The sequence below is a fragment of the Pseudorasbora parva genome, chromosome 15 (genome assembly GCF_024679245.1).
Source record: "Pseudorasbora parva isolate DD20220531a chromosome 15, ASM2467924v1, whole genome shotgun sequence".
Lineage (NCBI taxonomy): Eukaryota > Metazoa > Chordata > Actinopteri > Cypriniformes > Gobionidae > Pseudorasbora > Pseudorasbora parva.
The window spans coordinates 24,321,225-24,335,924 of record NC_090186.1 but is presented as its reverse complement, the minus strand read 5'-3'; the positions used below and the strand labels follow the sequence as shown (position 1 = coordinate 24,335,924).

Genomic DNA, 14,700 nt, shown 5'->3' with positions numbered 1-14,700 from the left:
GAGGTTTTTAACATAATTGTGAATATTTAAATAAAGATTTGATTGACAGTATTGGTTATAGAGGCAAAGTTGTTCAGTATGAGAAGATCTATCATAATATATGCATATTATGTGGCTGTTTTAACCCCACCTGATTAACGAGATGGAAAACCATTTACAGCCAATACAGGCAATTCACCTTAGGAATACATGGTTTTCAAAGCTTTTTAACACTTATAGCGCCCCCTATACTCCGATCTCCATAAAACTTTGCATGTGTCTTCAACATGTTATGCCACATATACCCAATAATTTCCGTGAAGTTTTGAGTTTTCCCTTAGGATTTATAGGCTTTTGAGTGTATTTTGCCACGCCTCTTTTCTAAATGGCCCTGTTATAGCCATCCAAATGCAAAAATTTAACTTTTTTTTCAATAATTATTGACCTAGAGTGTCTATAGAATTGTCCTAGACTGGTTTGGTTCCAATTGGGTAAAAAACCAGGGACTAGTTCGCAAAAGTAGGTTTTTAACATAATTACGAAAATTTAATTAATGATTTGATTGACAGCAATGGTTCTAGAGGCAAAGTTGTTCATCATGAGGAGATCTATCATATGATATGCATATTTCATGGATATGTGCAACACCACGTGATTTCAGAGCCATAAAACTTGTTAGCGCCAACTAGTGGCCGATTTCTTTCAAAATTCTTACAAACCTCTAGGACCATGAGTCAAACATGCCTACTGAGTTTCGTTCCGATCAGCCTCCATTAACCTTGTCTAATAGGTGCTCAAAATTCATTGGTCTATGACGGCCATGTTTTTTGAGATACACCAATGTCCTCATACACATACATGGAAGCTTGGGCCAAGACACTGCATACCAATTTTCAGGTCAATCGGACTAGCGGTCGCGTGGTTATAGCTATTATCATGTTTTTTCCACATTATAGCGCCACCAAGTGGTCAATCTTCACGTTTTTTTTATCGTGACCTCAGAATGAGTCCATACACATGTGTACCAAGTTTGGTGAAGATATCTCATTTCCTTCTTGAGTTATAGCCTCTTTAGTAAAATAGGCTCCGCCTTAAATGTACATTTCCACGCCCCTTTTCGTTCATGAGTCAAAATTTCACCATATTTTTGATAATTATTGATATTCAGACCAGACAGAACATTTTGGCACTGGTTTGGTTCTGATATGTCAAAAAACCAGGGACTAGTTCGCAAAAGTAGGTTTTTGACAAAATTCAAAATGGCGGAAAAATTTGCATACCGGAAATAAAATACCTCCTATGTTTTTTGTTCGGCTTGAGCCAAGGATTCCAATGATGTAAGACACTTGATTGTGCGACAATGGGTTTTTGAGATATAAGCAAAATAGTGACTTTTTTTTGTTTTTGGCTCTATAGCGCCACCTATTGGCCAATCTGGCTCATAATTTGATAACCTCTCCTCGATTTTTGGACTACCTATTGACAAAGTTTCAAGTCTCTAGGCCTTACGGTTTGGTCTGCACGATGAGTTTTACGGCAGAATAATAATAATAATAATAAAAATCGGTACAATTACAATAGGGTTTCAGCATTTCATGCTTGAACCCCTAAAAATCAGTACAATTACAATAGGGTTTCAGCATTTCATGCTTGAACCCCTAATAATAATAATAATAAAAATCAGCACAAATACAATAGGTGTTCAGCACTTCGTGCTTGAACCCCTAAAAATCAGCACAAATACAATAGGTGTTCAGCACTTCGTGCTTGAACCCCTAATAATAAAAATCAGTACAATTACAATAGGGTTTCAGCACTTCGTGCTTGAACCCCTAATAATAAAAATCAGTACAATTACAATAGGGTTTCAGCACTTCGTGCTTGAACCCCTAATAAAAATCAGTACAATTACAATAGGGTTTCAGCACTTCGTGCTTGAACCCCTAATAATAATAATAATAATAATAAAAATCAATACAATTACAATAGGGTTTCAGCACTTCGTGCTTGAACCCCTAATTAAGATGAGACAAAAGATGCATCATGAAAATAAATAATTTTAACTAAAACTACTGTTACAATTACTGTTGAGAAATAAAATGTACAATATATTAAAGACGCACTAATTATTTTATTTTTTTAACGAAAAATGGAAAATGAGAGATTAGAGAGACCTTATTACCCAAGGGGTATTGTTCTTCTTATTCTTCCTCTTCTTCTTTGTAATTTAAATACTCAATATATGCTATTATTGCAGAAGCTCAGTTTTTCACATTAGGAATATGTTTATAATGCAATAAATAATGTGACACATTAGAAAAATGTGTTCAAAGTGTCTCGCAAATGTATTCAGAGATATACACAGTTTTAGTTAAATTCTAAAATTATTTAAATTATAATTTACCATAACCCATAATGGCAAATGATCATGTCAATGATAAACAGAAATATATGTTTCAAGTGTCATAACAAAAAATTTCATTACTTCTGTCTGTTGTTTTTTGTTTTTTTAAATATATACATATACACACTTACAAAGCTGTCAGCAAGTTGTGTTTTTGCCTCATCATTATGGAGTAGTGTAAAGTAATGTGGAAAAACCTATTTAAAGTATTTTAGTATAAAGTTGCAACATAACAAAAAGTTTAAAAAAAATAAGGGGGTTGAAAAAATCTAAAGGCACTGAATGGTCTGCCGTATTAGTGTTGTTCCAACTAAAATGAAATAGCATGTAAGTAAAATGGACTAAACATTGAGTAAAATAAATGAATATTACATGGTAAAAATATTTTACCATGTAACATTTTAATTTCTAATATTATTGAAAAAACGTACTTCTGATCGGTCACTGAGGCAACTAAGAAATGAGGCCGCCCATCATTGTAATTCTTCTTATGTGATCTGAGTCTGGTTCCTTTGGACTGGAGTATCACTGCACCATTCTCCAATGACAGAGAAAACTCGTCCAGCTAGAACAGAGAGAAAGACTAGCTTTATCTATAACATCTGTATCAAACACCTATTCACCCAATCTCCTTCTTCCCATAGCAAGAACAGTCTTAATAAAGCCCTGAATAAAGAGACAAAACAATACTTGACTAGGTAAAACACGGTAACTAAAAAGACTATACCCCATCTCTGTGGTAGAATAGGAGTCCATTGGGCTGTAGTGTTCTGAAGTTTAGTCCTCCTTCAAACGACTGGAATGGTGAGATTTTAGCTGTAGAGCCTAGATAGCCATCTCCTGTGAAATAGGCCTTACGGGACATCTGCAAGTAGAAGACCAAGTTTTCAGCAAGCTTTTTTCAAAACATCTTAAACTATTTTCTTTCTTTTTTTATATACAGGCCAAAAAAAATTTTGTTGTCACTAATTGAAATTATGCAAACAATAAAAATATAATAAAAAAAGTAAAATAATTATTATTGTTCAATTATTATATAATTGCAGATTACTCTTAACCAACATGAATGTAATGGATCCAAAACCAACCTAATCAAATAACATATACAGTATAACTTATATTTAAATTGATTTATTATTAAATATATTTAATTCAATATATTAATATGTATATATTAATTAATTAAATATATTTAAATAACTTAAATTAATAATACTTACTCAGTAAAAACAAAGATTCAAATTAACTGATGTATATAAAAGAAAGGTTATAATGTTTGCAAACGATTTCATCTTCAACATTCAACTATTTTTGTGATCCAATCAATCTTTATTTCTTAGTTGTGGCATGAATTCACTTTTTTCACCAGGGTAAATTAACTTAATATATTTTTCGGCCTTCTCAGCTAAAAAAGACATTATAAACATTTTAAGATATGCTGTCGGCTGACATGTTTGCATTTAGACATATTACGAGTGTTTGAGTATTTTAAGAGCTTAAGAGTTTGTATGAGCTTTGTCATCTCGCAATCTTTCCTACTTTGCTTTACACTTTCCCAAAATGTTGCTCAAACACACTTAATTGAACGTTATCTGCAAATGAAGAGTTTATAGAATTTCTCGTTAAAACATATCTGTCTACAAATATTTGTAACTGATTATTTAAATAATACACTTAACAAGTATTACACATATTGCAAAGAACTGCTACGTGCTGTATGTGGTGTAAATAGAATATATCACTATTTTCACTTAGTAAATAGCATCTACAAGCATTTTCACTTAGTGTAAATATCATATCGCTAAGAAGAAAACATGCTATTTTCACTGAGTGTAAATCTAGTTGCTATTTACACTTGGTTTAAATAGCCGCTGCCTAACCTTTATTTAATTAAATAATGTCAACTGAACATGACGGTAAAGCTTAAATAAATCTAAATGTTTATGTTAGATTCATGTGATTAAATTGAATGGAAAATTCTTATGTCACAGTTATGTTCTGTTTAGTTTTGTTTTAATGGTTTTCTGGTGTTTCCTGAGTTCTTGTTTCTAGTTTGTTCTCATGGTTTCTAATTAAGTTGTGCACTTGGTTCTTGTTCTGTTAATCATCCCTGTATGTTTAATTATTCCTGTATGTTCAGGGTTCAGTGTCATCTTTAGTTTGTGTAGTGTTTGAATGTTTCTTTCTTCTGAGAACTCCTTAAATTTAATTGTTTGATTAAAGACTTTTTATTAGATTTTGTTCCGCATCATGCATTTTGGATATCCGCATCACACTTGTTACAGCATTTACATTATGTTAGAAAAAAATTCAAGAAAACAACAAGAAGGCAATATTTTTTTTTTTTTGATTTCCTGTGCCAATTAAAATGTGCAGCTAATAGAGATGTTTGCACTCTTTTTTCCACTCAGTAAAGCACATTCCACAAACAATGCAGTCCTACTGAACCTTTGATATAACCCCAATTACCAATTTATTCACAAGACCAATGCGCTTATAATCCACAAGAAACTGATTAACTTAATCAAATGCTACAAATTTAGTAAGATGTGTTACATACAAATGATTCCTCAGGACAGCCACTGCTGATACCAATGGTTCCTTGCTCCTCTAAGAGATTGAAGTCCTTTTTCTGGAACTGGAAGCCCTTTACACAACCCTTCAATCCCACCAGGGAGGACAGTTCTGGCCTGTGAAACATTCAAATGGCTGGATTCAATCAATGTTAGAAATGAGTACTGCTAAGTCATTGGATCAGCCTCTCTACCTGATCTGTACATTAATATGTAGCAAAGGTTCTCACCTCGAGAGCAGAATGTTAGAAGGAGCTCCTCCAATATAGATATCAGAGAATGGTAAGGGTCTCCTTTCATTTTCCATGGACTTGACATGGCTTCTGTCCACTAGCAGAATGATCTTCTTAGAGTGATGATAGATCACAGATACCTGGGACAAAATTTAGAATAGGGTGTTAAAAGATATGCATTGTGTTTAAAGATATGACTTGATGAATGCCCTGGAAGTGGTCTCAAGAAAGCATTACCTCATGATACCGAGCATCATTGATATGGAGTTTGGACAAGTTACTCTCCATGATGACAGGACCAGTAGTGAAACCAAAGTTGTACATCAGACGGAGGAACCCATTTTTCAGCTCCAGCACGAAAAAATTGGACTGTGGAAACCCAGCAGACATTCAATAATATATGCACAGAACACATTATTCATTTTTGCATAGCTTTAGGGTGGTAAGGTGTCAGTAAGTAAGCTGAAATGCCTCAAAATTCTACAAAATAATGCACAAATTTATGATCATCACACATCTAGAAAGGGAGCAAAACACCGGAGCATGTGAGCCAAAGGTGCACACGAGAAAAATATGAAGCATTTTTAAGCTTGCAGATTCTTCAGGTTATTCACCGATAAGGGATAAGGTTATGCCTTATCGGTGTACACGTCCTTCTCAAAAAATTAGCATATTGTGATAAAGTTCATTATTTTCCATAATGTAATGATAAAAATTAAACTTTCATATATTTAAGATTCATTGCACACCAACTGAAATATTTCAGATCTTTTATTGTTTTAATACTTATGATTTTGGCATACAGCTCATGAAAACCCAAAAATTCCTATCTCAAAAAATTAATCTTATTATGCAATCTTATTATTTGCTAAAATGCTTTAATATTATTCACATCATTCCAGACTCTGGCTCTAATAAACAATGTAATTGCTATCAGATTGCATACTGTAAATTAGCTAATCAGCCATTTAAAATTACATGCCTGACTAGTTTTTGTGTATTAACTTGCACAGATCAATTGTTCACCCTCAGACCTGCAATATGTTCTAACAAAGTAAATAGGGTCTATTTTGATTTCATGAGGACTTTAATATTTGTATAAACGTTTATTGTTGTATTTTGAATATATATTATTTGTGCACTTTCTGTATTAAGATTGAGAAACCATTAATGAATAATTATAAAGGTTAAATTAGCTGCAGTTTTGTCATCTGCCACTTTAAATGTTTAAGCTCTATAAAGTAGGATGTATTCTGGTTGGCTGTCAATGTTTTTATCATTCATCAGCTGGAAAAAAATATTATTCTGAAAGTGAATCCAAAGATATTGTTTCTCTATGTCGTTATCATTATAGTTATGCTGTGAACTTCTTCATACATATATTTAACTTTTTTAGTTTTCTAATTTTGTCCTAGAATCCAAGAATCAGCGCAAAATAATTTAATAACAACATTTATAATGAAACCATATTTACCTCATTAACCATGAGAAACAGAATGCCATTGTTGGCAACAGTGCGAACTTCGATATCAAACCGAGTAACAATGCCAATTTTGCCTCTTCTCTCAATGTTGTTGACTAAAGCAAAGCCGCTGCCATCAAACAAATAACTTGTCACACGACTCTGAGAGAAAGCCAACTTATGCCTGAAACACAAAGAGATTGCAGTATTATAAACAGACCATATAGTAAAGTGCCAACTTTGACCTAATTCAAGCACAGATGATCTCATCATACCTACATACTGCTTTGCATATTTATTAGGGCTAAATACCTGAAATTGTATAAATCTAGTTCTCTGCTTACAAATTAAATAGGTATATTGAAAGACCATCAAAATGAAAATGTTGCTTTGGTGTATTTAAATAAAAAAATATTAAAATATGTTAATAAACTATAGCAAACATTTCACATGTTATATTTGTAAATGTTGATTTCATACGGGCTGGTAAAATAAAGTGACAACTACATACATTTAATTCATGTTTGAATAGAATCATCAAGAGAAATGGGGTGGCTGGATAATATTAAATGGCAAACCAAAATGCATAAGGTGAATGTGAATATTAATCAAGCTGGATAAACTATTTAAACTTGAAAGGTGGTATGAAACTGTTCTGCCCTTTTAGGCAGACTTCACCATAAGGTTTAAGGCAAAAATGGATGTAAAGAAGTTTGTTTTTGTTTTGTTATTTACCTTGGACAAGGCATTGATGCAGCAACATCCATTTTGTGAAGTTGCTTAAAGTTGTACAGACTGATGACATCACTGTTCAAAGTATCTAACTCAATGCAACCAACAAAAGGAGCCAAGCTCAAGGCTGGAGGAATCTGGAAGAACATGAAGGACATTTCTGCATAAGAATTATTATTATTATTATTATTATTATTATTATTATTATTATTATTATTATTATTATTATTATTATTATTATTATTTTCATGACCTAACTGAGACATTATCCTAACAGAAAAGTTAGTTTTACCTTCACATCAGGAGGAACTCCTCCCACAATGAAAATATTGTCTTTAGGGTCAAGGTCAAACAGGGAGTCTGACCCATCCCCCTCTCCTTTCTGTATAAACTTCTGCTCTGCTGCGGTGTCTTGACTCGGAACCGTCAGGAACACTTTACCATGGCGGCCCAACCTACCAGAAAGAAGGGTAAATTCACTGATTATAGATCATATTAACAATCTATTTACACATTTCAGCATGGTATTCTCTTGGCAGAACATCTAAGATGCATTTGATCCTAACAAGTAATGCAACACAAATTTACTTTCCTTGGGCTATACGTTCACACAGATTTATGTGACGGCATACACTTAAGGTTCAAAGGGATGCTGGCACATAGCACAGATAGCTTTTTTGCTCTTCAGCGAGGCGCTCCGTGTATGAACTGGGAACTGGCTGTGGTGCTCAAAGGGTTGTCTGCGGCTCCCTTTGACCCACTCGACTTGTCTGAGGCAAAGAAACTGACCCTTAAGGTGGCCTTTCTCCTTGCTATCATTTCTCCGAGGAGAGTGGGGGATCGCCAGGCCTTGGCGGTGACGCCAATTTGCCTGGAGTTTGCCCCAGACAGAGTTAAGGCCATCCTACATCCTCAGCGGGCCCAATGTGTCATCCATTTACACTTATGCATTTGGCAGACGCTTTTATCCAAAGCAACTTACATTGCATTTTTAAGGTACGCATTTTACATTTTTGTCAATTCTTGTCAATTCTTGCTTTCCCTGGGAATCGAACCCATGACCTTGGCGTTGCTACCGCTACGCTTTACTGGTCGAGCTACAGGAAAGCATCCAGTGTGGTGCGATCAGTGGTTCTTCAGGCATTTCATCCTCCACCTCACGCGACGGAAGAAGGGAGACTTCACCTGCTCTGCCCTGTCAGAGCACTAAGAATTTGCATAGATGTCTTCGCAGTGGAGAAAGTCGGACCAATTGTTGGTGTGCTTTGGCCCACTCAAGAAAGGGCTGCTTGCTTCCAAGCAGACTATCAGCAACTGGATTGTCCAGGCCATAGCCCCGGCTTATCGGGTGTGCAATTTGCCTTCACCCATAGCTGTGAGGGCGCATTCCACCAGAGGCATGCCGTCCTCTGTAGCCCTCCTTTCTGGAGTTCGACTTCACGATATATGTGAGCTGGCAGGGTGGGCCACCCCGCACACCTTCATGAGACATTTCAGTCTCCATCTCCCTGCGAATCTCGGCTCCAGAGTGCTGGCCTCCTAAGTGTGCTTAGACATCGCGAAGAGCTATCTATGCTATGTTCCGGCGTCTCTTTGTACCTTCCGTGTATGCCGTCACATATTCCTTTATGACGCAGCACCAATCAGGATTGGACAAATTTCATTCATGCTTCAGACAAGGTACGCTGGGGGCATTCCCCGAAGTGTCGTAGACGCAGTGTCTCGTTCCCTTTCTCAGGGAACATGGGTTACAGTCATAACTCGGGACAGGTTTTCTTTTTCAACGTTTTTAATTTTAGAATATGTTGGTATAATTAGAGTAATGCAGCTCCAGCAGAAACTGGAAAAAGCTTCAGACCTCTTATTTTATTACTTCAATTAAAAACTTACAACCTATTCTCACTCCCAAGGCGTCAAAAACCGAAGCATGGTCAAGTGCCTTCCGCGTCACAATAAAGACGCTAAAGGTGCCCCAAGGCGTCATGTTTCGACGCGCTGGGTGTTCCATTCATTTCAGTGAGAAACCTTTGGCGTCATAAACAGACGCATTTAATTATTTACGTTTATAAAAGCAGACATGATTTTATTAATATTTAAAGGCTACTTTTATATTTTGGAGCAACTAACTCCACTCCTACCCTAAACCTACCCATATCTAAACAATATAAAACACATAACAGGCAAATAAATGTACAGTCACAGATATTTATTGCAAAAACTGACCAAAGCACGCTGCTGGGTATTAGTAATGTTATCGTCATGGTGAAATTGTATTAGTTTATAATTTTGCCATTATGACATGTTGGAGTGTGTTTTTCAATTAATCAGCAAGCATAATTTTATTTACATTTATTTTATTTACGCTATTTAGACATGCTTAACATGTAACCCAACCCCATCCCATCCCTAAACCTACCCATTTGTCTGAACATGATATAAAACACAGGATATAGCCTGACATATACGACTGCATACACAAGTTATTCAAAAAAGTTAAATAATCCAAGTTTTCCGAGGCCAAACGATTGATTTGTATGAAGAAAATCCCCAAAAGCGATCAGCATCTCCATCCGCAGAAGATCATCAACAAACACAATCAAATTTCAAATATTGGCGCCGCTTACGTGAGATTTCATAGTGAAATTGCATTGGCTCTCGTATGTCTTGTGACCAATTGCGTCATTACGTCAGCATTGATTGTAAAATGTCATTGGCTCTCGTGTGTCTTGTGACCGATTGCGTCGTGCTCAGGAGTCTTTTGAATTATTTGAATGAGAAATGAATGAGTTCGTTCACGGGGCAGCGGGATCATCATTTCAGCGATTAAAACATCAAGATCGACTCTGTTCTTCACATGAAGATATCGTATGACTTCAGAAGACTTGGAATGCAACATGAGTTAATACTTTTATACTGCTTTGGTCAGTTTTTGCAATACCTGTGTCTGTACATTTATTTGCCTGTTATGTGTTTTATATTGTTTAGATATGGGTAGGTTTATGGTAGGAGTGGAGTTAGTTGCTCCAAAATATAAAAGTAGCCTTTAAATATTAATAAAATCATGTCTGCTATAATATAAATAATTAAATGCGTCTGTTTATGACGCCAAAGGTTTATCATTGTAATGAATGGAGCACCCAGCGCGTCGCAAAATGACGCCCAGGGGCACCTTTAGCGTCTTAATTGTGACGCGGAAGGCACTTGACTATGCTTCGGATTTTGACGCCTTGGGAGTGAGAACGGGTTGAAACTTAACAAAAAAGGTCAACAAATTTCAATCTAGGTGCATGTCATTGAACATTTGTGCGTAACTTTATTTAGACTGACACATATTTTGGCTGCTGTGTGTGTGTTTGTGAACAAATGTTTCCTTGATTTTTTTCTTCTCTTAGGTTTCCTAAAAAAACAATATGCAAGATCAAATTATGAAAGCAGTTGTTCTACCTCTCCACTTTAACAAGATTGAAGACTGGAGGCCAGGAGCTGACCGGCTTTGAACTGAGTGGAATCTCTATGTCATCTCCTCCCAGATTGTACACATAAACCAGATTATCATTCTTTATGGCCAGTCCCATGTAGTCCTTACGTCCCTGCACACACACAAAAGTAGAATCGACATTTAACAAGACATTACATTCCATTGCAGTCATTACATTTATAATGCAGATGTTGTCCTGTGGTTTGTAACCAAGCATTACAAAGAAAAGGGAGGGAGATGGGAAGGAATTTGGGCTTAAGCCAACAACCAAAAAAAGTGTGAAAACAGCCTGATTCAAAAAGAGTTCACTAAAAGTCATGTATGCCTGCTGCAAGGTTTTAATTAGCAAGGTTTTAATTAAAACTCTGAACCTCTGTAAACTTGGCAAAGTAATAAAATGTAAGTTCTCAATTTCGGGGACCAGTTTTATTATTACCACATCAGCTCTTTGAATCAATGATCGGTTTGTTCATTCGCAGACTGAGCGGCACCTACTGGTCAGAGCATTATTGCATTTTGTTTTTGAATTCCAATGTGGCTTTAAACTTGTTTTTTTTTTTCTTCTTGTTTTTTTTATAAAGCAATGTGCATGCTTTACTGCACCTTATTTTTGTAAAAGGAAAACAAGTTTTCTGCTCAATGCATTTCATTCTGCGTGGACGCTTGAACTATAAACGCTAAATCGAGTACAGCCAGCACACAGTTCCCTGCTACCTAGAAGACGGACAGCATTGTTAAAGGAACTTTATGTAAGACATGTATTTCAATTAATCATAAAATGACCAGGATAGGTCACTAGACATTGAGAAATCATGTTAATTTAAAATACTTATATCACTGACAACAGTAGTCTGGCCAGGATATTGTCATTTTAAAGTTGCTATGAAGTGTGATGGAGAGTCCAGGTATGAAGTGTGCATTCTTTGCCACTGGCTGCAAGTATTGTTTTGAAAATCGCATGTCCCTTGTTTTAGCATCGTCACTAAAGGAAAATAAAATGTTCCATTTTGCAATCAGTTTCTGGGTGCCCTGTAACTTTTATACAACAACTAAAATTAAGCAAGAAATTAAGTAACTTACATTTTAGAGAAAGTATTGCAAGTTACTTGTTTCTCTTTTTTTACTCTTCCAATAGTAAGATAGGATCAAATGTTGCCAACAAAAATAACACAGTTATTGTGTTTAATAACCAGTGTTTGAATGATTTATATATTCCTTTCCCCCCACTTTTGTTGCTAGTGCTCACTTGCTTGTCTCCGAGGTACAGTAGGAAGCGATCTTCTATTGGGTCTTTGTCTGGGTCCACTCTGATGTAAAAACTGATGGACGTGACAGCCTTTAGCTCGTCTAGGTTGGAGTGGGGTTGAACCTCTACTGCAGACTGGCCGTTAAACTTCATGGACACTTGCACCTGCAATTATAGAAAAAAGTAAACATGGCGGTACTTTAAGCTTGATTTGACACAACAATATCTTTAGTCAAAGGAAACAACAAGCACAACAATACTGGTCCAAATAATGCATTAACATCTAATAAACAATGAAGGTGTAATTTGCAGGCTGCTGTTGAGAATAGACTAACATTTAATTTGTTGCAGTATAATACTAATTTATTGTAATTTCCATTTGAACTTGTATGCCATGCACTTTTTGTAATGGCGGTGTCATTTAGTACATTTAAAATATTAATTAATATATAACAACACTACAGCTTTAGTTTGTGCTTTAGATTGTCAGTCAAAACATCAAAATAACTGTACTTTTTTAAAGCATTACAAAAATGTATTAAAACATGATTTAAAGTGTACTTCAAAGTGGCATTATTACAAAGGGCATTTTTTTTTAAAAGTGTGTACTCTCTGCAAGTAATTATTTTTATTTTTATTTACTTGAAGTACACTACAATTAAGTGCACTTCTTTTTCTCAAACTTTTTTTTTTACATTTGGTCTTCCATATTCCTCATAACCAAATACACAAACAATACATTAATTAACAATGAGGTTAGATTAATTATTGTATTATGTAATCCTAGAATGTTGAGTTGTTAATGAAAATTCATATTTCAGGAGCATCCAACTTTATATTAGGTGGCCTTATCTACAATGTACTAACATTTAAATGAATTATTTATTTATTTATTTATTTGTTACAATGTAATTGTGTACATGCATGTTTGTACATTGTGCATCACTGTTCTCTCCAGAGCGGCTGTACAGCCGAATCAAATTCTGTCGCATTATTTTCCAGTTAACACTGAGAAGCTGCTTGAAACAATTGGCACTGTAAAAAGCACTATATAAATAAAGGTGACTTGATATGACTACTTACATTTTAAAAATGACCTGCATGTAATTACATCTGTCATTAATTTCTGTAATTACATTTATAATTACACTGTTGACACTTCCCTTACACGAGCCCTACCCTTAAACTTACCAACACCAACTTTAACTGTATCCCACCTCAATATCAAGTGTTTTGGAATACAATATCAACACAATAAGTACATTGTACTTATTTTTTGATGCAAGTACATAGTAGTTAAAGCCACCGAATATAAAGTGGGAACATAGGTTCCTTAGGTTCCTCAAACCTAACATTCATGTTTCCTAACATTCATAATACCAAAAAAGACCAAAAATGTGTTAGCATTTAAATTAAAAATTAGTTTTCAATTAGTTTTCAATTAGTTTTCAGCATTCAACATTTGGTATTGAATACTTTTGATCAAAGGAACCAACCAAAGATATATTTAAACCACCGTTGCTTTGTTTTGTTAATGCTGTAATGTTTTTTTTTTTCTTCTTCATATAGTGGCTCATATTTAAAGCACTGAAAAGTGAAATTACAACTGAAATTAGCTGTGCATGTGGCCTTTTTGTCTTTGAACATGATAACCCTTCATGCCTCAGTTCCTGTTTCTATAGTCAGAGCTTTATTTTAATTGGTCCTTAATCTCATCTCTGCATTATGGGTTGTTCTTCATTTTGAATTGAGATTTTGAATGGGACTATATATTGTGCTCTACAAGTGGGTCAGTCAAAATGATGTTAATTTGTATTGCCTGCTGTACCTTCTTTGCGACGCTGCGGGCCTGTGCGATGAGTTCTCTGATTTTCATGATGTTTGTGGAGACATTATTTACAGGTTTTTTCTCTTCAACCACACGCAGTTTATTGAGTAACTCTGGCATGATCTCTGACAGGTTCTCAACTAAACACATACAAGTTCACAGAATGAGAGAGAGAGAGAGAGAGAGAGAGAGAGAGAGAGAGAGAGAGAGAGAGAGAGAGAGAGAGAGAGAGAGAGAGAGAGAGAGAGAGAGAGAGAGAGAGAGAGAGAGAGAGAGAGAGAGAGAGAGAGAGAGAGAGAGAGAGAGAGAGAGAGAGAGAGAGAGAGAGAGAGAGAGAGAGAGAGAGAGAGAGAGAGAGAGAGAGAGAGAGAGAGAGAGAGATACAAATACATCATCAACAATCATCATAATCCTGCACAAATTAAAAAAAAAAAATATTCCCCCCCAAAAAAAAACATAATATCTGGGTTCCAAAGAACTGCCGTGTTGTCCTCTGCTATGTAGACAGTTGCTTTCTAAGGCATAACCTTTCTGGTCATGGAATGCTCTACTCTTTATCGGAGGACAATACTCTACTCTTTATTGAAGGACATTCTGGGATTTTTAACGACCACAGAGAGTCAGGACCTCGGTTTAACGTCTCATCCGAAAGACGGTGCTCTTTGACAGTACAGTATCGCTATACTGGGGTGTTAGAACCCACATAGATCACAGGGTGACCCTGCTGGCCTCACTAACACCTCTACCAGCAGCAACCTAGTTTTC

The 14,700-nt window shown here is 35.6% G+C and overlaps 1 protein-coding gene across 1 annotated transcript in view; it reads right to left on the bottom strand.

Moving 5' to 3' along the window:
- Positions 1–14,700, bottom strand: part of lama4 (laminin, alpha 4) — a 172,381-nt gene that overhangs the window by 96,129 nt on the left and 61,552 nt on the right. Inside the window, exons 20-30 of the mRNA XM_067417412.1 lie at positions 13,936–14,075; positions 12,108–12,272; positions 10,828–10,973; positions 7,676–7,838; positions 7,387–7,520; positions 6,664–6,835; positions 5,427–5,558; positions 5,187–5,329; positions 4,944–5,073; positions 3,111–3,248; positions 2,815–2,948 (exon numbers count right to left, since the gene is read on the bottom strand). Coding sequence (XP_067273513.1) covers positions 2,815–2,948; positions 3,111–3,248; positions 4,944–5,073; positions 5,187–5,329; positions 5,427–5,558; positions 6,664–6,835; positions 7,387–7,520; positions 7,676–7,838; positions 10,828–10,973; positions 12,108–12,272; positions 13,936–14,075 — 1,597 coding nt within the window. The remainder of the gene's footprint in view (positions 1–2,814; positions 2,949–3,110; positions 3,249–4,943; positions 5,074–5,186; positions 5,330–5,426; positions 5,559–6,663; positions 6,836–7,386; positions 7,521–7,675; positions 7,839–10,827; positions 10,974–12,107; positions 12,273–13,935; positions 14,076–14,700) is intronic.